Genomic DNA, 23,973 nt, shown 5'->3' on the forward strand with positions numbered 1-23,973 from the left:
TTAATAAAGTTTATGTTGTTGCTGTTGTCTAAATGAGGTATCAGTACGCTTTGGGGTGCTCTTAATGAGGTAAAAGTACACTTTCTCGAGCATGCCCCGTATATTATCTTATTTCAAATTATAAAGTGAGTATACCTGAAAAAGAGCAAAACAAAACATTACACAGTCGAAATAACTTTTTTTTTCTTAATATTTAGATATCATCTCAATCTTTTGTTTTCAAAACTTGAAAATGCAGTTATTATAAAGATGTTGACTCATGTGGAAAATAATCGCCGTTTTCTGCATCCTGACCTCGAGGACAAATCTGAAACAATGATCAAATTATTCATTTTTTATGCTTTAAACAATGCCTCCATTTTAAAGGAGGTTATGACCAGTAAGTCACTCAGTGAATCACTACACGAATGAACATAATACTCTAGCGTAAATATCAATAAATGGAAGAAGTGTTAAGAAAAAAAAATCACTAGATTTCTACATTGTCGTTAGTTATAAAAATTACGCGTAGAATATATACCTCTGAAATATACACCGGAATTCTTACCAACAATATTTCCTAGATTATATTTTGAAAATGAGCTGGAAGGGTGATTGATATTTCGCATTCAGAAAAAATGCATCAACATACCTCGTCAAATGGTTATTTATGCCCTGTTCATTCAACGGCATCTAATGTGTGTATTTCTGTGGGTATTTCTTAAAATATTTATATGTTTCAATAAAGCAAATATTACGAGAGAGCGTAAATCTCCAAGAATAAATATCCAAGAAAAAAGTCGTGATTGTCATTCGATAAAACAGGTACAGATTCAGAATAAATACTCGGACTTCACCCGTTGGTATCAGCGCAAGGGGCGACAAAAGGGATAACCATGGAAATTGATCTCGACGTTCCATGTCGATTAATTTCCTATGATTGACCCTTGTTGTCGCCCCATGCGCTGATACCAGCCGGTAAAGTCCTCGTATTTATTCTATAACTATAACTTACATGCTTTTAGTGATTTTAAGTAATTTTCACTTTCTTTGATGCGTGGCGTTATGCGTTCTTCTTCATGACGTCATCACATCATGACGTCACCGTACCAATATTGAAATGTAGGTCTGTAAATTTCTCGAATTTTGTAACATTTTAACACAATGTATGCAGTTACTTAATTTATACTCCTAAAGAGGCACAATTTACATACGACGAATTTATTTCTGTTATGAAATATAATTTTCATCTGCAATCTAATATAGGTCTAGTCCGGCTGCAGTGAAAATTATCAAACACAATTCACTGTGAAAATTATCAGTTTTAATTTTTCTTTCAACTGCAAAGCATGTAAAAATATTTGTACATTTTTTTATTGAGATACCCTAGCATTTGTTTATTATCAAGATACAAAGGCTTTACGGGTTTTAGATTGGTGATTAAATATATGTTCATATACCCGTATTATCTTTATAGAGCAATATATATATTCAAATGCATAGTATACTTGTTCGATGTAGCAAATTATTTTATTTCATAAATACTAAATAAATAAGTTTGAAAACTACCCGGCCCTCACATGTAGAAAGTGTAACAACGTAATGGTTGTCTTATTATTTACGAACAAGTCACATTTCCGATTAATGTAATCTCACTGGCAAGAATTTGGATTTTTTTTCTTATAAAAAGAAACTGATATCATGGTACTTAATGTATTACTAAACGATTCTTGCTATTTTTTAACATTACATATCACTTTTACAAGCAACGATTTATAAGTATGCTTCGATTTTTTATTATTTTTTTATTTATTTATCTCCTTTTGATTTGATGTGAAGATTCAATTGTTTGTCAAATCGGTGTACTGGTTAAAACTATGACATGTATTTACTTTAAATTCATTTCATAGTAAATTTAACTTTATTTACTTTATCCACGTTACTCTTTAGATGATATCTTTTAAATTCTTTAAACATTTACAAATTAGGTTTTACTTTATTAAATTAACAAGCTTCGTACACTTCATACACTCGGAGGCAATTAAACAAGTCATAATATTGATCCGTGTACTATATGTAAGTTCTTTATCGAGACGAGACGATATCTTTGAACAGTTCATTCGTGTGTTACGATTTTCAAACTAAATGCTGCATTTAAATATGTTTACATCCACCAGCATTCGATTTAAATGGAAAATTCATTTGAAGTTCTCTGAACTGTAAATATTTATCAAATCTTTTAATAGATTTGTTTAAATTTTTTAAAAAAAGTATTGTTGATAGCGTAGACAGCTTCATAATTGATACACGAAATGTTTTGTAAAAATGAGGCAAAAAATCATGTTATACTACATATAACTTATTTTGTAAGAAATGTATAAAAAAAGCGATATTGACACACGAAGTGCAAAGAGCCATAAAGCACGCGAACAAAAAGTAAATTTCAAGATTGTTGACATAATTTTTTTTGTTATAGTAAGAAGAGGTCAAGTAGCTTTAATACATGTTACCCACACTTTAATTGTAATATAGCGACTTCCTTCCACTCTGCATCAAATGCGCCATTGTTTACTTGTGCAGATGGTAACGGACCTTTCGTTAGGTAGCTAGAAAGCTTAAAGCATACAATAATCCAAAGTCAATAAAATGGACCAAAATGAGCTGCTCTTAACAATGGCCACAAAGGCCCAACATTGAGTTAACTCTGTGAGAAGGTTTTAAAAGCTAGTAAAACATATCAAATCAGTTTTCCAGCTGAAATAAATATATAATGCCTTACATTACTAGTTTACCAATAAATGATCAATTCTTAAAGTAGAAGGCAACATGAAAATGAAAAGAAATTGTTTTATGAAATTTATTTTTCAGGGTATCGGTAGTAGCATCAAGTTGAGAGGGTTTGGAGACATTTCAAGCAGCTCCATCAGAACAGCTGTATAACTTTTATTTCTTCACTTTATTAGCAATTATTTTATCCATTAGTATGATTTTGTTCAGGATTATTACTACATCAATATGAAATAATTATATGTTTTCGATTATGTCATAGTTCAAATGAAATTAAATTTAAAAAAATGTAGATAAAGCTTTTTTAAAAAAAGATAACGAAAATGAACATGATAATAAAGTTCAAAATTAAAATCGACTCATTTTTCTATGTATGTTATTATGTATGGTAGAATAGGTACGTTTATGTAGGTTGTAATAAGGTAGCGTAGAGTAGAGCTGAGTAAGATACAGTAGGAAGGAATAATTCCAAAAAATGAACATTTGTGAGTACAAAACATTTCATTTCTTCACAAAAGGCTGATGGTGAAAGTCATGTTGGTTCACAAGCAAGCATTTGTAATGTTGGTCCACAAGTCAATATCATCCATTATGCTGATGAAAATGTAATTGATGTTGACTGTAAAGATGTATCGTCGGACAGTACGATGTAAGTCATTCGTTTTACTATATCTGTGTTATTTGTTTTTTAACGACGCTTGATGGACGTATAAATTATAGGTTAATTTTAAATTCTAGCAAATTCCTCCTTTAAATATAAATCAGACAAATTAAGTATAATAAAATAGTCTAGGTGGTTAAGTATCCTTTGTAATCAATGAACTAACCCATCTACATGATCTATACACCAAAACATTAGATTAAGAAGAAAGAAAGTGAATGAGACAATAAATATACCTATACATTACATTGTCTGGGTTAGTTACCTTAACGTTTGTCTAAGGTAATATATACTTAAACTATACACTTGTTAGTCAATTCCCACGTATTTAACGCACGTAAACATTGATTCATGTTATTTGGAGGGCTTAAACTTTTGAAAAGGGGTGTTATTTACTTAATTAGAGATGCCTGTACATTAAAGATGGAATGCAAGTTAGATAAATATCGTTTTGCTATGAGGTAAAATCCGGGAAAGGATACTACATTTTGTATTTCCTTGAGCAAGAAACTTTACACTAATTGCGTAGAACTGGTTGGTTTTAGGGTAAGATTTGAATGTGTTTATAAGTTTATAGCCTCCAAAACATTCGGATGGAAACAATATATGTAGAATCTAAACTAGTTCAAAATTGACATAAACTTATTAATGTGAAGCACATTCTTCTACTTAACACTTTTTATAACCAGAAACTGCTTTAATTTTATCATTTCATAATCCTGTGTACAGAAGCAAAATGACATATTGACGTACTTACCCTTTCATTTTATACTAACAGTTGTTTCAAAGTGCCGCAAATTTAAACAATCAAAATAGCATTAATTTATTAATAAAGCAGATCAAAAAGTGATTGCAATAAGAGTTTCTTTAAATTCCTTTAAAGGACTGTTCAGATTTCTAACGAACGGCTTACAGACGCAGATTTAGTCACACCACATACAAATATGAAGCTCCAATCAAATTCTGAAGACCCAAAGGGTTACAGTAAATGCAAACCACCAGGTATATCTTGAGTTCACCGAAGAGCTATATGCATTTTTTAATGCTGGTGTATTTTTTCTCAACTCACAATTTCGTGTTTTAGTAATAGCTTTCTTATTAGTTTTCGAAATTTCTATCATCTTACCTCTCATTTTATGACGTTGTATGTGATTTATATAAAAATGACTTATTTATAGCATTTTACATCTGTAAGATTGTAATAAAATGTGCGCAAATGTTTAATGTGTGAACTCATGTAGATTTCTAACCATCCTTAGTTAAAAATCTGCTGAAATTTATTTTATTTAATGCAATTTTATTGTGTTGCATTGTAATTATTTATACTTTTATAGTTTCATTATTTAGTATGTAAATCACAAGTACTTAAATAACGTAACTAAATCATGAAATGAAACTGTTTAGATGCAGAAACCAAACTTTGTGAAAAACACGCAGACGACTCAACATCTACATTAACTAAAGAATTCAATAGTTACAATTTAAATAAAGAAGAACAAAGAACAATAACAAATTACAATAACACGAATACTCACACATGGAAAATAGGTAAGTATATTATTGTTGAATATTTTACGGTATATAATGATATATATGAGGATAAAACGTTCTTAACAACATTTCACGTACAATAAAAATGACCAGATAATTTATATCAAAAAGAAATTCATCATAATTAAATTTAAATGTAATCCTTATACTGTCTAGCATGTTAAATTTATTCATGGTCGTGCATTATTTATGAATAACAAATCAATTTTAAAGTTCTTTCTATTACAAAAAATAAATAGCAAAATTATTGAAATCAATAAAAGAAAAATACAAAACAATACATAATCAAACATGACTTCTGCATAAGTTCCGTCAGACACAAATTACTTGTTGATAACTTAATACAAATAAATGTACGTGGTCATAATATCAGAGTCAAGAATGCATGGTTGATCTTTTGCAACCTTCTTTGCATGTATCAGAAATCATTTGCATCTTGCATGGAACTCTGCCCCGATGCGTCTGTTGACGAGTGGTTAAGTCGTTGACTTCAAACTACGTGCCCCTCGCCGCTGTAGGTTCGAAACCGGACAGAAACATTGAATTATTTCATGTGAGGAAGTTATGCAGCTAGCTTACGATACGTCTGTGGTTCTACACAGATAACCGTTCGTGCCTGAAATGATGCATGGAAGGGCGCCTGAGGTCTTTCTCCACCAGTTAAGCTGGAACGTCGCCATATGACATTTTCTTTGTTGGTGTGACGTAAAACCCGATTATACAAACAAACAATAACCCGGGACCCTGGTCTACCGTTCTCCGAATCAACCGACCAAACTATCTCTTATGAGTAAAGAGTACTATACCGTGACATATTATCCCGCTATACTGAATTCCGTCTATTGCAGAAAGAAATATAAATTATAACGCCCCCACCAAGTTGGTTGTCAAGTATCTGATAGTAAAACAAATGTCGAGCCTGACCAAATATTGAGCTCGGACTACCATTCCACGCCTATATAGTCTCAGCTATTCAATCGCTTACACATTTACTCCCCTCAATAGTGAAACTTTCTATACCGTGACATATTCTCCGCTACATCTTATTTGTCTTTAAACTATTCTATATCGTGCATATACCATGTCGTATAAGATATATTTTATATTAATTTCATGTTGTTAATTAACATATCTCATTAAAATCAAATTAACAGATATTTGACTTGATAATTGGAATAAATATGAAATGTAATTAAAATGAGTGCTCATATTATTATACGAAATCTTACATACCAATTGTTGTTTTTATTGTTCTAGATCCGTCTGCATGGGAGAGATGTCTTGGGGAACAATTCAATGAAGCTACAGTCATGAGGATGTTAAAAGATAAACTGCTGCCAAACGAAAAAATCCTTTTCGAAATATACAAAACAGTCACAGCTTCATCAAATATTCTTCGCGCGATCTTCCGCAATATATGCGACTATGTAAAGCAACAATCATCTTCGATTTTACATGTGTGGCCGGCGTATAGATCGAGTCAGGACAAACAAAAAGCCTTGGTTTTTGTTATACACACAAGTAAAATTATCAAAATCGAATGTGAATTCGAGACATACCAGCGATGTGAGGATGATTTATCAGATACGCATATTTTAGAAAATGAAGAAATATACAAATTCCAACAAACACACGCATGCAAATTACTAGAAATGGAAAATGTCAAGTCATTTGTCAAAGAAAATGCTAAGGCCTTAATGCAAATGCACAGCAATATTACAAAAATTACAACAAGTAGGGTAAAATCTTCAGGGTTCCAAACGGAGACATCTCGCATGGAAAACATTCCTTGCGTAGCATTATATGTTCAAATTAAGGGTTTGATTCCATTTCAAGAAAAATCATTCGACAAAACTGTCGCTGGATACCCTTTCGATGTAAGAGAAGGCGTGTTCTGTCTTTGTGGTAAACCTAGTGACTTACATCAAAAGGTTAAAATGGGATGCGAAATGGATAGCGGATATGGTACCAAACAAGGAACGATAGGGCCTTTTGTCCAGTTACAAAATCATACGGAAACGTATTTCCTAACAAGTGCGCATGTTGCTCTTGACATAAGGCAAATGGAGGCGTTAACGAAAAGTCGTCATGATTACATATACTACGGTTTCGCTGGTAACAATACTTTCCAACCACCTGAATCAAAAACAGTAGGCAATTCAAGCATTAGACATCCCCTTGGCAAGATTAAAATGGCCGTCTATAAAGAAGGTAACAAAAATGAAGCTGGAATGGAGTTGGCATTGGTGCAGATCAATAAAGATCGAGAGCCGGATGATGGCTATTTTCCAGATGATATCTTCCCTCCGCTTACAGGTATAGAACCTTGTGTTCATGTTTGTAAAGATCACCCAAATATATATGTATTATCTTGTTTTGACACATAATACCGTTTTCATTCCAAAGTTAAAAGTTAAAATATAAAAAAATGGTTACGTCTTAATATGTTAATGAAGAGTAATATCGTTTTAGATTATTATCTATCTTTTAAAAATTTATGAATGCAAATTTCTTTTTACTTATAATTTCTGAAACTGCATCAAATATATGCCTTATAGGAAAGGAACTGATAAAGAAACACTTTTTGCTATTTGTATCTCTATTTAATTTTTCATTCTTGTTATATTTATGCGTATTGATTGCTATTGTATTAAAGAACATTAATAATAAACTGAAATTCTTCAGGTTACCGTTTCCATTTCTCTTCTGGGAGAATTCTCGAAAAGACACAGCTAGAGAAGAAAATGTTGTTTTTGTACAAATTTGGTTGTTCTAGCGGTTTAACTGAAGGACGATATGTTGATCACTGTACATCAGTTAGAACAAATAAACTTGAAGAAAGAGGAAAAGGTGTAGATATTACTTTGTTTAACCAAATTCAAATCGAAAATAGTCTTAACTCAAACCCGTTTGCAACGCAAGGGGATTCTGGCTCTCTTGTTTTTGCCTTTGATGGTAGAGATACACGAGCAGTGGGCATATTTGAAGGTAAAATGGATCATTATTATATGGCTACCCCCATCGAAGATGCTGTTAGTGTTATCAGTAAAGGCTTATCACAATTTAAAGGTCAACAAAGGTCATCCGGAGAAGAAATGGAAGTTGAAATGAATCATGGTCAATTAACAATGATTCAAATGCCGTTTGTGCCCCAGTGTGATCCCGAGAGCTTCGTTGATCAATCTGCGGTGGATAAATTAGAACAGAAAACGTTTGATTTAGAGAAAAACATAGTCCACCATGTTGAGCATTCTTTGGATACCGTAAAAGAGGAGATAACATCTTTGAAAGTCAATATTGAACAATCAAATACGCAGATGCGGGAGTATTTTGATGAAAAGTTTAAAACTTTAGAAAATCTTTTGTCAAATCGTCAGACAACATAAAACATCATTATGCAGAGAAATAAAATCTCATGGAGACAAGACAACCGGAACGTTCTTATTTACTTCATTAGATATTAATTATTATGCCAAATAAAAAAGGGATTTGAGCGCCGCCTTTCCTTCTGGATCTTATTTGTCATATTTTACCACAAAGTATCGAAGGCTCTCGAATTTCAGACACAATGAGACAAGCATTGGTAGTAGGAACAAACTCTGAATATGTATTCTGACAAAGAACATTATTATCTATTTCTTGTTAATATATACAACACGTATAATTTTGATCGTTCACTCTACCAACGGAGTACTGTAAGCTTAGATTCATGACTATTGATTGTTAATATAATTGTTGGCATTCTTTGAAAGTGTCATTTATAAATTGGTCTTGTGGATTCGCGCAGGTGGTACTTGTTGTATCCTTAAACTTGTACAATAACCTTAATTATTGTTTTGTTGATTCATTTAAATAAATGATCCGTTGAAAAAATGTATTTGAAAACTGTGTGTAAATACGGATTTTTATATAAATCCGTGGTGCAAAACACTTTAAATTTGCTTTTCACAAATTCTAACAAAATAACATACTGTTCTTATCAGAAATCGTTTACCCTTTACCTTCCGGAGAAGTTGGTGATGACTGTTAAGTTAACCAGGAAAGTCACCGCCGAGATATGACCTGATACATCACCTTAAATCGACATTTAAACAATAGTCAAAACATTACGAAGGCCATATGCACGGATAAACAGATCTATATACACCGTAAGTTAGTTATCCAAGAGATGCAATCAAAATTATCGCTTACTTAAATCACTGATTCTGGAACAGCAGTCAAAACGATTTTTGTTTACCACGACACTTCGAAAGGAATCGTCTGTTTTAAAGAAACTGCCTAATGGTTGGGATGTGTGTCTGCCTCTTAACCCTGGGATCATTGGTTCGAGCTCTGATCACGACCATGGTTCTTTATATGATAACAGTACTAGTTGATTCGAGGAAGCGGACACGATTGTGATTGATATAAGGTACAAGAACTTGTTTCGCAATCGAGCTTAAATAAATATGATTTAGCTAAAAAGAATACTTGAAATCAGAAGACCTGATTTATTTATCAACCGTCTGCGACAATTAACCACTAATTAAATGTCAATTAATTGTCAATGTTTAAACCATTTTGTCTAGATCGCAGTCGAGTGCATAAGTTTCGGAAATGTTTGAAACTTTAATGTTGAATTCATGCTCAAAATTACACTTTTAGTAAAGATACTTTGCTTATTAAATGTTATTATAAAGATGTATCGGAATATACCTACGAGTTAATATATATACATTTCAATGCCTTAGCTAGGATTTAAGACAAATTTTAACAATTTTCCTTCATATATTGCTTACATTTGCTTGCACATGAATAAGCAGTGTTTATATCAATGAAATAGGTTAAGGCAAATAAAAGAACTTTATTAAAAACATTTCTTTTCTCTTTTGTAAAGTCATTTTTCCTAATCAATAATTTCATGTCCGCATATATTACATCCGATATCAGATCTATTTCAGACAACATATGTTTATTTTTGTTAACATTTTCAGTGTGATTTACATCAATCAACAATTGTTTTTTTCAATTCTAAAGCGCCGAATTCATATCCTTTAAAGTTTAAACCCTTGAATTGGGTCCAATCTTAGCAAATATTTTCATTGAAATGATTAATAGACAAAACCTTATTATACTAAAGAAGGCAGGAATCTTCGGCAATTGTGTTGGACTTCCGTTTTCACTTTAAGGAAGATAAGAATAATAATCATGCTAATAAGAGTATTTTTATGGTTTATTTAAATCATTTATGGTGTATGCTACTTAACAAAACACTTACAACGAAACATCTATTCAGTATTTGACTCAAATTACGTTCACAGTTTTTGGTATAAATAACCGCAAGTATCTAATGTAAATCATCATCAGTTTCATCACGGACTTTAAATGACTTGGTTTCATACATTTCTTATCATTGTTTCTTATGTTTAAAAGAAGAGAAAAAAGCTGCTCGATCATCCTCTCTTATCTCTTATAAGGAAGACGCCAAAAACTAATTTAAATGCGGTGAACAATCGTAATGTCATAATTTGGCTATCGTGTCTTGTCATTAAGATTAACGGATAACGCAATTATACCTCAATGCCAAAGACATGTCTCACACGACGTGCGATAATAGGCTGGCTAGAACCCAGTATTTATTATCCTTAAACTATACGAGCATATCAGCAATGTCTTTATATAAATAAGACATCGAGTCAAATTCTTGGCAAAATAATTGGTGAGCGTTTACTTCAGCATTTACTTCAGCTTAATGATATGTGTCATGTGTTGTAATCCGGATCGGAATAACCGTCCCGAGTGGACCCACTCATCGGGCGGGTTCCAGAGGGACAGCTTTTTTTATTTAAACCTCAAACATATTTTAAATATTTGTGTCTTGCATATAATAATATACTCCACCATATTCTATTTTCTTGTTATGTCATTTTATCCATAAATATTTTCTTACAACAACGTATGCAATTACAACTTCATTCATAACGGCGAAATAACATCATCCTAGGCACAGTTGCATTATTAAATAATGCCAAAATTGATACAACGCGCTAAAATGACGTCAATTTAAAGCACGCGATTGATCTGACATGTGTAAAACGTACAAAATACCAGTCCGATATAAAATAATACCCGTACTGTAACAGAAAAAAACAAGCACTTTTACGGACGTAATGGAATATCCGTGTCGCAACACTTTTCCTTTAACTTGCGCATTCGTTTGTGATGCATTTCATTTGGCACTGATCAATGTAAACTATGCAATGCATAGCTCTAGTGATACACCATTCGTTTGCTGTCATTTTGCATTAGCGTATAATCTTGCGTGTAAGCTTCGTTTATAACAAAAAAACTCCGATGAAATATTGTTAACCTAATTAAGTCACAGTAATTTAAAAAAATACACTTGTTCTAAAGAAAATACTTGTTTGTAAAGTTTGTAAAAACGATGAAAAAGATCCATCTTGAGTATAAATATATATTTGCAGCATGGTAATTAATAATCAAAATTATGTAACTTTACATTCATTTTCTATCGTTTCAATACAAATACAAAAATGTAGACGCTGAACCTTACTATTATACTTCAAAAACAAATATATATAAGTAAATAGTCATATACAAAAGGAATTCTGAAACCGTTTCTTAGAATCTCATTAAGAATTGTTGAATATTGTGAAACACGTAGCTGATGAAATCTAAGGAACATTTCTAGCTTATCTTACTAAAACATCTGACATATGGACTTCTCACAGGCAATATTTTTTTATGCTATTGAAATAATACGTTAATTCAATACATGTTGAAATCTTTGTTTGTTAAGGATTTCAGCTGATCTAAACCCTTGTCAAGTCTGACCGTAGTATATGAACCCTTTTTACTCATATTTTCTCCCATAACCATTGAAATCAAATGGACTTCTTCTCCATATTTGTCCGGATTCTCAGCACACACTATGGCTCCACTGTCGCCTTCCTGGCAGAAAGCATTGCCTTCCTCTCTATCTTCTACAATAATGTAGTTTTCATCCAAATTGTCGTTTTGAACTGCGATTTGCTCCGGGACAGAAATTGTTCCAAGGCCTAGTTCGGTTTTAGCTCCTTTAATGTGAACTGGTAAACACATAAGCTTCTTAGCATCATAAGAGAAAAGTTTTCCTTGGACAGATTCATTCTTTTCAGTAACGTATGTTTTATCGGATGATATGTTATCATCCAGTGATGCAGCAGCGATATCAAGGTATTCTTTATTTGTCTCATCGTCCTTAACTTCCTTCATAATCTCGCCGATATACATATTTTCTTGCTTTGCTACGTACAGTTTCCTGTCAAAACTGCTCTTAGCAAAATGTCTAGATAGGATGGCCCAATCACGCTTTGATTCTCCTGAAGACGTATAAGCAAATCCGCCGAGTGTACCAGTATAAAATTCATTTTTGACATATTCGACTCTTACCCCTTGACCTACATTACACGTTGAAAACTCCTGTATAACCGAGGGTACTACAGAGTATTTTGTTATATTATGTTTTTCCATTACATGTCCGATACTGTGTTTTAGATCATCGGATGTCGTTTTGACATTGACATTTACATGAAGTGTACTGTAACGATATCCACAACTTGTTATCGAATTACTCAGCTCCTGTAACTCTTGCAATATCTGTAAGACAAAGCAAATCGTTGTAACATGAATTAACTACCCTTTTTTGCTTTAACAAAATATTTATACTTGTAGTGTTATAATGAATATCTATACACAAGCTAAAGTTGCATTTCAAAGAGTGCTGTGATAACGTTTCTTTCGAATATTGAAAATGGATTTTAACTTAACAATTTGTTACTAACTGAAAGGTAGACTACAAACCGTTTTATCAATCTTGTACAAGCATTCAGAATGACTCGGCTTTTCATCTTCCGGAAGAATGCTTCTGTTAAACAATCCAACAAATTCGTAATACAGGCGCTCAATCAACTCTGAGTCTGTATCTGAAAGTTCGACAGGAGTTCCGCTTTTTGGACTTTTGATCTTTCCTAAAAAATACCGAACACGAAAATCGTTAAACCATTTGTGATTTTTATGATATACTTTACGCATTACACGAACATATCTTCATCCTAAAATAGCAAACAAATATACAAGTTGAATTTTATAAGCGTGCATTACATTTACAGTGATCGATCATTTAAGTTGAATTGTATAGGGTTGTTTGGTGGCTTATTTGGTACATTGCGCGTTACGTTGTCGATTCCGACAACGCAACCTATATCATTATCGCCTTGAAGTGCTCTAATTATCGCATGAGAGACAAGAGAAATTTAATACATGCGAACTTTATTCAAAATTTTGCTCTGTAGAGGCGATAATTATCGCGTGTTTAAATTTCGCTAGTCTCCAATGCGATAATTAGCGCCCTTCACGCGCCTTTTCCTATTTCGCTAGTTTATGTTTCCCTGTTCTCAAGAAAAGGCGTTTGAGAGACTAGCGCAATCTAAGACATGCGAAATTTAGAACTCAATTTCGCCCTTTTGACGCGATTATTATCGCGTGTAACTAGCAAAATCTTGTGGACGAAATTGGACACCGTAGTGCTATTATCTATGGATAAGTATCGTGATATATAATTAAACTTAGAATAGCAAAGATTTAATTCAGATATATAGTTTGTACCTTGTTTCCCTTTTACACATGGTATTTGTTCAGTCGTTACCGACAGGTGTCGGTAAGCCTGTCTCGGTGAATCTTTGACTGAAATATTATTAACATAACATGAATAAAGAAATGACCTTTGTACAAGGATGTTAGTAAACGTGAACATAAATTACTATCGATGTATAAAAGTGCTGTTTTCAGACGTATATTTATAATGATTAATAATAATTTAGAATAACTTGTACAACACAGTCAAGAATGAAACATTTTACCGCTCGATCCTGCTGATTTTGACCGTTGTTTCGTTGATTCGACGTTTTCAGAATTCACAGATGGTTCTCCTTAAAAATATATATACGAGTATAAATAGGTGTTATTTTACCTCTGTATATAACATTAATAACTTATTCAATTGAACTTCCTATTGAAGAGTAATTAATACATAGTTTCTGTATTAAAGACTTACATTGTCGACATCATAGAAACATTGATTTCATTCTTTTTCTTATATAAATCGCCTTTTAATTTGATAACTAGTTAAAGCATTAGACCGTTTATTATAACATCAATTTCTGTTTTATTATTGAAAACGAAATTTTGACGTCTGCAAATATTCTTTTCTTTCATTTCGAAACGTTATAGACAATTAAATTATTCAAAAAATGTTACAAAAAGGCTTCTGGCTATTGAATCAACATCTTGCAGAACAAATCAAATTTTAATTGTTGACAAAAAGAATCAAAAACACTTGCACAATAGTTGCACTTAAGTGTGTGATTTACCTGTGTTACTTATACCTTCGGTAGTATTACCAGTAAGAATAACATAAAGTTTGTCACATGCAACTCTTATTCCTGCAAGAGCATGTCTCTCTAATTGAGTCGATAAAGCAGCGCCAACATCTTCCTCAAGACAAACCACAGTACGTTTTTGGCTTCCTAACATGTTTGATATAACTTTTGTCAAGTTGTTATCCGTTCCTATAAAAATAGTACGCTGGGAAAACCTTTCTTATTTTGTTAGCATATCTTTAAAGAAAATGCAGTAGGCATTTTTGAAGAATTTAGAATCTCTTTTCAAGGATTCAATTTTATATTCTTTTTGATTAACTGTGTCCCAATTTCTCGGAATAATTGATTTGATATCTATGAATTGGTCGGTGGATTCTTCTGATTTGCACATAAATATGCGTATATTGTCATCATTAACATCTAACAGTGGTTCACAATCTTCTAATATTTTGATCTTATTTAAACAGTTATACCGCTTGGCCAAATCTTTTCTTATCTTCAACATGTACTGATATCGTGGGAAACATGCTGCTGGTACACTAGCTTCTCTCACATCCATCGCTGGAAACTGTTATTTGGCAACAAATGTTTCCTATCTAAACAAATACAAGTGTAATATTATAATTGTGAATATGATATCAAATAATGTAACTATGTTACGTATTCTAACACTATCGGAGATTTCCTTTATATACACAAAGAAAGGCAGTAAGCGTGATATATTCTACAACAAATAAACTCGCCGTTAATTCTTATTTCCTCCCTCCGTATTTTCAAACACATTGGCGGCGCCATTTCTTTTAAAAATCTGATAAATAAAAGAATAACAACTTTGTTGCATTTTCTCTGAAAACTATCTAGAATGAAAATGTCTAAGAAAATTAATCCGGATACCAATATCTTTAATTCAGTGATTAACGCTGTGCAGACATTTGAAGTGTTGTTAACATGACGTTACAACGTAGCGGCAATTTTGCAAAACGGTTAAAATCACTTTTATGTCACTAAAAGGAAATAAAAAATAAACAAAATAAAATAATAAAATAAACACATAAAGCTTTATCAACAATTTAAAAAATGTTTGTGCAAATGGTTGACTGAAATAGCCTTTAAAAAACGTTGCTATCAGAAACTGAGGCAAAAAACTAATTTCACCACCAAAAATGTAGTCCAAGTATAATTTTTCTTGACGTGCTAGAAATGGAAATAGATCTTGATTTTGATTGATCTGTATTAAACATATAGCACGGCATATCGTTGAGATGTTTGTAATTAATCACTCAAGCCTACTGCGCATCTGAAATCCATACCGTGCTATTGTATAACAAAGATCTCTCAAAAGCAATATATATTTCCTAAGTCACTGTAATACTGTTAAGGAAGTTATTTTCATTAATCCTTCTGATATGCTTATTCTTACGGTAATAGTTTTCTACTTTATTATCATAGCAAATCTTATGTTACCAAATTTGAATGACTTAATCAAGACGAATGACATTTACAAATGTTAACATAAAATGTTACAATCTTGTCGTATAATACTAAGTAAATACTCAATTCATGAACTGTTTAATTTATTTCTGCTTCTGAGTTTATATAAACAAAACATTCCCTTCTTTCAATATACTAGTACATGTATCCTCAAACATCATACATATCAAAAAGTAATGACTGTGTGTTCGCAGTGATAAAACACACAAAGGAATCTAAAGGATAGGCAAATATGTCTGCACCAAGCAGATGTCAATGGCTTTTAGTATTTGAAAAAGAGAAAAACAGAATCCCTAAAAAAGCCCCACAAACAGCCCAAAAGGTTTTTACTACTGATGAAACATGTAAATTGTATATCACATAGATGTTTCAGTTATAGGGCCTTTTAAAATAGTTCAACAAAAGTTTGCCAGATATACTGCAAAGATGTCCTCATTCAGGAGAAAACTGTAGTATTAGACCGCAAGATTAAACAAAGTTTTAATTAAACGCAACACGTCAATATGAAAAAAATGAACAATTACATTAAATTGAAATAAATATACAATGTATATATAAAAAAACGAGAACAAAGATCAACAAGACAAAGGCTACGTTCACATGGCACACAGAAGGCACAAGACCAATAATAATTGTAAGATTCTGTGATAAATATCAATGTTATTCGTTTTTATACCTTTTTACGACGCGGGCCGTTGCTAAGAAAGATTGTCTCGCGCATGCGCAATCTGCGTAGGGCAAAAAGAACATCGTCCTACATAGAAGTTCATAGTAGGAGAAGTTCATAGACAATGTCGATTAAGTTATACCATAGATCCTACTTAATATAAATCCGTGGTTTAAGTTCATATAAAATAGCTTTTAACAAAATCTCAAAAGATGCCTTTATAGCTTTGTGACAAAGATGGCCATGAAAAAGCATGTGAAAAACAATTGTTTAAGAAACCTCTACGGTCACGGACCTGGCATTGAGTTAATTGTTGTAAAAAATATGGAATTATATCTTCATGTAAACAAAGAAGTCAATTGAATTGTTGTTGAAATAGTTCATACATGTATAAAAACTAAATGAATTTTGTAACATATGAAATCGAGGTTAATTATCTATATGAAAAAAGTGAAAACACGTGATAAAATATTTTCAGTTACCTGATTTTATCCTTTATCCGGTTTGACTGTGATGCAAAACATAAAAAAAAATTGTTTAAGTCACATTTTAAATATATTTAAATAATTTTTCAAACTCGTTGAGAAGTTTAGACGGATAGTCAAATAACACGCATTTTATGCGGTGCCTCGCAACACATGTAAATGTAAGTCACACTATTTGTCACTTCACAAAATTCATAAATATTGATGAGGTTGGTATAGACGAATTGTTGTAAAAAAAAATGACCGGATGTAGTATTTTCTCACGCATGCGTAATCCGCAAAGAGCACAGATTTTTGCTTTTCATAGACATGATAGAAATGCAATAGACAATATTCTGAGTAAACTGTCGCTTAAAAGTGATTGATATATTAAATACCTTTAAAAAATAACAGCAAAAGATGCCTTTATAGCTTAGCTTATCCTTAGCTTAGGGTAACTTCAAAAAGCAATGAGGAATATGATATTTGTTCAGCCCTTTGCGACCACGTCGGACTTGAAAATCATTGAGATATTTGATGTAAAAAATTGGAAATAATTTTTTTTATCAAGAAAAATGTCTGCTTTATTCTCCTTAAAGTTTTTGAAACAAAACAAAACTAAAAAGATTTATATATCACATGAAATCAAAGTTAATTATAATTCTGGAAATAGGTCAGAACTTGGGATAATGCATGTTCATTAAAATATTTCTAGTATTCAGTTAACCTTATTTAATCTTTGAATTTGTTGAATACTAAATAAAATCTATTATTTTGTAACTGCTCTTTGTCCTAAGCAAAATACGCATGCGCGAAATGCTACATACGTTTCTATTGAAAAGAAATGGAAATACCGTAGTGCAGGTCTATAATGAAGTTTTGTACTACAACTCAAAAAAATGGTGTACGGTTGTTCGAAAAGTTGTTTGTCAACCCTTTTGCGTCTTTATTTTGTTGTATGAATTTTGTATCAAAATAAGAACAATATATTGCCATAAGAAATAAACACCACTTTAATGTTTGCTTTCAAATTCCGACGTTCTACGTTCTGTGGTTTCTACATTAACGTTTAGAAGGTTTCGTAGGAGCACGTTATTTTGGGTTCCTTATTTTTAACTTTGTCATATCAAATAACCGCAACCGACGAATGCTACATAATTGTGTATGCTTTAATGTCAGTAAAATATAAAACATCACTGTGACAGTTATTTGAATTACACAAGAGAAAGCCAGTTTATTGAAACACCGCTTGGAATTGTCACCGTTCGGAACTGTTCACTATTTGGTGGAGAAGATGTGTAAGCGGCCGGATAGCTCAGACGGTAAAGCCGTATTCCGAGGGTCCCGGGTTCGAGTCCCGGTCAGGCTGCACATGTTTCTCACCCTTTGACATTTGGCGCCAAACGGGGGACCGTGACTGAATATAGATCAGAGTTTGATTTAAATTGCTCTGTATCTCTGTGAAATTCGTGGACAAATTTCATTGGAGCAGGGGAGTATGTCACGGCTCGGAACTGTTCATATTTGGGGGAGAAGATGTGTAAGCGGCCGGATAGCTCAGTCGATAGAGCTGCGGTACGGTTTTCCGAGGGTCCCGGGTTCGAATTCCGGTCAGGCTGTACATTTCTCTCACCCTGTGACTGAATTCAAATCATGTTTTGTGTAAACCTTTGAAATGCACACGCAGACGTTTGATCTCCTTCAGCTAGCAAACCATAAATAATCGGTCAGCAGACCTTTGGTTTCCTCTTCCTAAATTATTGCAAAAGTGATGTCCAGCAAAAACAAAGAACCGGTCGTCCATCCCTTATCGACAGTTAAATCAAGAATACCATAGATACTGACCGTCGGATAACTTCTGCGCGTCTCGTAACACGCTTGGCAAACTGTCGCTCCACTTCAAAATTGTGGTGTACGGTAAAACGAGCGAACGGCATTTCCGAGATAGAGCGGAAGGCCGATTTAAACGGCTAATTGTAAGTATTGTTTATGTTTTTGTCTTGTTATTCATTTAAGTTGTATCTTTTCGAAAAACGGAAAATGTAGTTCCGTGTAGGATTGGTTTAGGCTTCCAATTATACAATCTGTTACAAAAAGAATATTATATTAAGCCCGGGAGAACTTTTCTCCCTGACGAAGCGAACGACGATTTGTAGAGTATTGAATTTCCCAACCATAAAAATGCCATACCCTTCGGATTTCTTGAAAAAGTGTATTAGTAAAATATCAACCCGTAATAAGAACTTGTCCTTCGTGCAAAATAAATTACTTCCGAAGGATTTCTTAAATTTGTAAATCGATATTTTACAAAGGTAGTGGAGCCAAAGGGCAAGAGATGGAGCAAAAGGTTCGATGTTGAGCGCAAGCGATATTAATTTGACGTTTTAAGAGGAGCGTAGTCTATGATTTCTATATATAAAAGCTATAGAAGTTAAAATAGACATGATCAAGTGTTGAGACCGAGATATATATTTGCCTTTTAAAGACAACTAATAAAGTGTGATATCCTTTCAACAACTATAGCGTAATGAATGTTATCGCGAAGCTGTCACCTATGGCTGCCGTATAGATTCCATTATTTAAGTTCCAAATTTGGATGATGCCAGACCATTGAATCATACACATGTATGCATGGCGTAATATAGGATGCCACTTATTCGAGGTCAATCATGATTTTTTAGCACGGTTATGCACATTTAAAAACGTGTGTCCGTGCAAATTCGACAAAATCGAATATTTTCAGTTCTACAGCGAACAAATGTTTACGAGCAGGTACGTGTAACGCGATTGTTCACGCCAAAATATTATGTTTTTCGAAAAGTTAGATATTCAAGGTGCAGAACAGAAACAAAATTATGCAATGCACGGGACACATTAAATTAAATGGATCACTACTACCGAGTTCAGTTCACAATGACTTTCTGTCATTAATACTAAGTCTAACGTACATCTTCAGAGCAAACACAAATAAGCCACGTTTTCATGAATTTGTAAGGTGGGGAATTGCTATGAAAATTCTTGACAATGTGTCAGTCGTTATAAGGATATAACACGTGTTACAGTTATGTTTCAAGATACATCCTCCATTATTTAGCATTGTTGTTTAGTTTATTATTTTCCATTCAAAGTGTAAATAGAAATTTATTTCTACTATACAACTAGGTCTATCAATTATTGATAATTTTAGTCCGTACACCACTGAGCTCTGCCTTTTTACTAGTTCGTTTTCTTCATAGATTCTCTTTGAATAAACAAACAAAATTTTACAGATTTTCATTTTAACTTATTTTTTTTAAACCAAGATTTGTAGTGCAGTGTTTGATTATAAAAGTAAACATTTCTATTTACACTTTGAGGGGAAAATAATTAACTAAACAACAATGCTAAATTATGGAGGATGTATCTTGAAACATAACTGAAACACGTGTTATATCCTTATAACCACTGACACTTTGTCAAGAATTTTCACAGCGATTCCCCACCTTACAAATTCATGAAAACGTGGCTTATTTGTATTTGCTCTAAACATGTTAGTTAGAACTATTAATTACAGAAAGTCATTGTGAACTGGACTCGGTAGTAGTGATCCATTTAATTTAATGTGTCCCGTGCATTGCATAATTTTGTTTCTGTTCTGCACCTTTTAATATCTAACTTTTCGAAAAACATAACATTTTGGCGTGAACAATCGCGTTACACGTACCTGCTCGTAAACATTTGTTCGCGGTAGAACTGAAAATATTCGATTTTGTCGAATTTGCACGGACACACGTTTTTAAATGCGCATAACCATGTCAAAAATCATGATTGACCTCGAATAAGTTGCATCCTGTTTTATGCCATGCATACATGTGTATGATTCAAAAGTCGGGCCTCATCAAAATTTGGAACATATATTATGGAATCTACATAGCGCAGCTATGGGTGACACCTTCGCGATTATATTTATAAAGCTATAGTTGTTGAATGGATATCACACTTTATTAGTTGTCTTTAAAAGGCAAATATATATCTCGGTCTCAACACTTGATCATGTCTATTTTAACTTCTATAGCTTTTATATATAAAAATCATAGACTACTCTCCTCTTAATACGTCATATTAATATCGCCTTGCGCTCAACATCGAACCTTTTGCTCCATCTCTTGCCCTTTGGCTCCACTACTTTCGTAAAATATCGATTTACAAATTTTAGAAATCCTTCGGAAGTAATTTATTTTGCACGAAGGACAAGTTCTTATTACGGGTTGATATTTTACTAATACACTTTTTCAAGAAATCTGAAGGGTATGGCATTATTATAGTTAAGAAGTTCCATACTCTACAAATCGTCGTTCGCTTCGTCAGGGTGAAAAGTTCTCCCGGGCTTAATATAATTTTCTTTTTGTAACAGATTAGATAATTGGAAGCCTAAATCAATCCTACACGGAACTACATTTTCCGTTTTTCGAAAAAATACAACTTAAATGAATAACAAGACAAAAACATAAACAATACTTACAATTAGCCGTTTAAATCGGCCTTCCGCTCTATCTCGGAAATGCCGTTCGCTCGTTTTACCGTACACCACAATTTTGAAGTGGAGCGACAGTTTGCCGGGCGTGCGTAAGTTCCTGTGATAATTGGACGGCGACAGCAATAGAATACTTGAGGAATACTTAGTCAAGATAGAAATACATTGACACACAAATATTCAAGGTTTTACCGCTTTAACGCAAAAAAGAAAGTGCAGTAGTCCGTGTGGAAACGCTCGTCATCACCACCGTCGACGAAGGCACGTGGTTTAAAATATGTTGATACACATTTAATTAATGGTCCGCAGTGGCGTGCTGCTGAGCCATGCCATTCCGACGTTAACAATTATTAATAAATAAGTCTAACCCATATGAATACATATTAAACTACTTAAAGTTTCTTTTATTACAAATAGTTGTATAGACATTGTAAAAAACCTTCTAAATTAACAAATCACCTGTATATTTTGTTAGTTAGCTAATGCAGAGAATCATATTGCTGCAATTTTAGCCCATTCGATGCGATCTTCATAAGGCCATAAAGTCTTAGAGGGAAACAAAGAAAACATATTCCTTAACAAGTACAATGCTACCAGCACAAGACTGAATCAATGCTTGAAATATGTTCAAATTGTTCACCTTTACTGGAACACCTTCTGTATTCGCCAATTCGCAAAATCTTACACACGTTGACCTTCGGTGTTTCCTGCTAATAACACCTGCATGGTATAAATACATTACAAAAATAACGGTCAGCATCCTATCTTATAGAGACAATATGTTGTATGAAAATGTTTAAAATAAATGTTTGTATGGTCATTTTAAATTGTGTGCGTGTTAAGGGGAGCTCGAGACCCATTGCAAAAGGAATAACACGCGACGCAGGTAGCGTTATTTGGTATTGTAAAAAGAATAATGTGGACGTCATTGCGCGCTCTGGTGAGAAATAAATGTATATTTCTAATTCTTTGTTTTATGTTTTAATTTTGAATGTAATGACAATTTGCAAAAGACGAGAATTAATTAACAATAGTGTCAACAGTTCAAAACGCACGCATTAAAATCACAAAAGTTATAGTGTTTGCTCAACCCTTATATATTCATATAATGAGCATTAGGCGAATAAGTAATTTTATAAACGTCTTTGGTTTGTTGCCGTCACATCTGACGTCATATGACATGTTTACAATAAGCACGAAAGTTCACAATCTGATTATTACGGTAAAGCGTGTTGGATTAATCGTAAATTTTCTAGGAACCGTATAGAAAATATATTTAAAAATCATACAAATAAGATATGAAAGGTTATATATCTTGGAATTCGGTTTTAATGTATAATTACACAAAGAAATGACTACTAATGAAACACTATCAAACTAATATCAAAGTCCATAAAACTAAAGAATAATAAGATAAGTTAAGGATGATTTTAAAGTTTATTTTTTAGACACTGAAATGAATGGCAAAAGCACGATATCTTTCATATTGAATAAACAAAAAGAACAAAGTAAAATAATCGATCTTTCTTAATATAAAATACTTACATATTTATTTTTTTATCATCCGTCCACTAGTTTTTTGTCGTTGTTTAAACCCTTATCTTCGAAATCATTTTAACTTCAAGTCAATATTAAAACTTCATTAAAAACGTTGTCTGGTTGACAGGGGGTCGAACGTAAAGAGGTGCGATATTTTTAAAGCGAGGTGAAATGGTGCGATACTGAATAACAGCAAAGAAAAAGTGACAAATCCAGTTTGCTTCAAATATGTGTTGTATGTTGTAGTTCTAGTTCGAATAGTATAGTGCATGCTGAGCGGAAGATATATTTGTAGATGGTGGTCAAAATAAAAGAATCTATTCCATTGTAAGGAGAAAGTTATTGAGGCATTTGTTACTTCAAATGTCATCGGCAATCTGACATTCTTATCAAAAATACAATAGCAGACGTTATGGAACAGATATTTGAAAATTATAGCAACAACATGTTTACTATAAAAAGCAAAACAAAATACACCAACAGTTTTAACTACTAGTACCTATTTCGCAAATATCTACAATATTTCTGATTTTCTCATTGTACAGATAAATATCTGTTCTGTACGCATTGGCAATTAGTTACTAGTATGGGGAAAAACTGTTTCTTTTAGTTAACAGTTAACTATATCCTACTTAAATTACGCATATGGTCAAACCATTTGAAAATGAAAGGACAGTTCTAATTTCATGTACTGATACAGTGAAACTTAGAAGACCATCTAAATGGACATGTGTTTTCTTTTCAGTAACATAGTTGTGGTGTGCGTTTGTGTGACAAAAATAGCTAATTTCTAGATACAGCTTTATATGGAAGATTGTGGAATGTGTATGACATGTCCAATTTAACGAAGGATCCGATAGATACACATGACAGTGCATATTCACTGTCGGGTACGTGTAACG

At 32.8% G+C, this 23,973-nt stretch overlaps 2 protein-coding genes across 2 annotated transcripts; one reads left to right on the forward strand and one right to left on the reverse strand.

Moving 5' to 3' along the window:
* The first annotated feature begins 2,496 nt into the window (after nucleotides 1-2,496).
* Nucleotides 2,497-9,805, forward strand: LOC132714847 (uncharacterized). Its single transcript, XM_060697763.1, has 6 exons — nucleotides 2,497-2,913; nucleotides 3,285-3,415; nucleotides 4,311-4,429; nucleotides 4,832-4,975; nucleotides 6,236-7,294; nucleotides 7,664-9,805. Exons 1-6 carry the CDS (start codon nucleotides 2,806-2,808, stop codon nucleotides 8,362-8,364), a joined length of 2,262 nt encoding a protein of 753 aa, XP_060553746.1. The 5' UTR covers nucleotides 2,497-2,805; the 3' UTR covers nucleotides 8,365-9,805.
* Nucleotides 9,806-10,172: 367 nt separating this feature from the next.
* On the reverse strand, nucleotides 10,173-22,714 carry LOC132714843 (uncharacterized). Its single transcript, XM_060697761.1, has 6 exons — nucleotides 22,173-22,714; nucleotides 14,389-14,993; nucleotides 13,879-13,947; nucleotides 13,625-13,702; nucleotides 12,821-12,987; nucleotides 10,173-12,616 (listed from the first exon to the last, which is right to left on the reverse strand). The coding sequence occupies exons 2-6, from the start codon at nucleotides 14,549-14,551 to the stop codon at nucleotides 11,747-11,749; spliced, it is 1,347 nt and encodes a 448-aa protein (XP_060553744.1). The 5' UTR covers nucleotides 14,552-14,993; nucleotides 22,173-22,714; the 3' UTR covers nucleotides 10,173-11,746.
* Between the last annotated feature and the right edge of the window lie 1,259 nt (nucleotides 22,715-23,973).

The sequence above is a fragment of the Ruditapes philippinarum genome, unplaced genomic scaffold, assembly GCF_026571515.1.
Source record: "Ruditapes philippinarum isolate M1 unplaced genomic scaffold, ASM2657151v2 ctg3546_1_1_1_1, whole genome shotgun sequence".
NCBI lineage: Eukaryota > Metazoa > Mollusca > Bivalvia > Venerida > Veneridae > Ruditapes > Ruditapes philippinarum.

Coding starts and splice junctions, on each gene's coding strand:
- LOC132714843 (XM_060697761.1), bottom strand. CDS start 14,551: ATGTTAGGAAGCCAAAAACGTACTGTGGTTTGTCTTGAGGAAGATGTT. Junction 13,703..13,878: donor AAAATCAGCAGGATCGAGCG/GTAAAATGTTTC, acceptor ATAATATTTCAG/TCAAAGATTCACCGAGACAG. Junction 12,988..13,624: donor ATGTGTAAAAGGGAAACAAG/GTACAAACTATA, acceptor GGTATTTTTTAG/GAAAGATCAAAAGTCCAAAA.
- LOC132714847 (XM_060697763.1), top strand. CDS start 2,806: ATGAAAATGAAAAGAAATTGTTTTATGAAATTTATTTTTCAGGGTATC. Junction 2,914..3,284: donor GCAGCTCCATCAGAACAGCT/GTATAACTTTTA, acceptor TCTTCACAAAAG/GCTGATGGTGAAAGTCATGT. Junction 3,416..4,310: donor GTATCGTCGGACAGTACGAT/GTAAGTCATTCG, acceptor ATTCCTTTAAAG/GACTGTTCAGATTTCTAACG.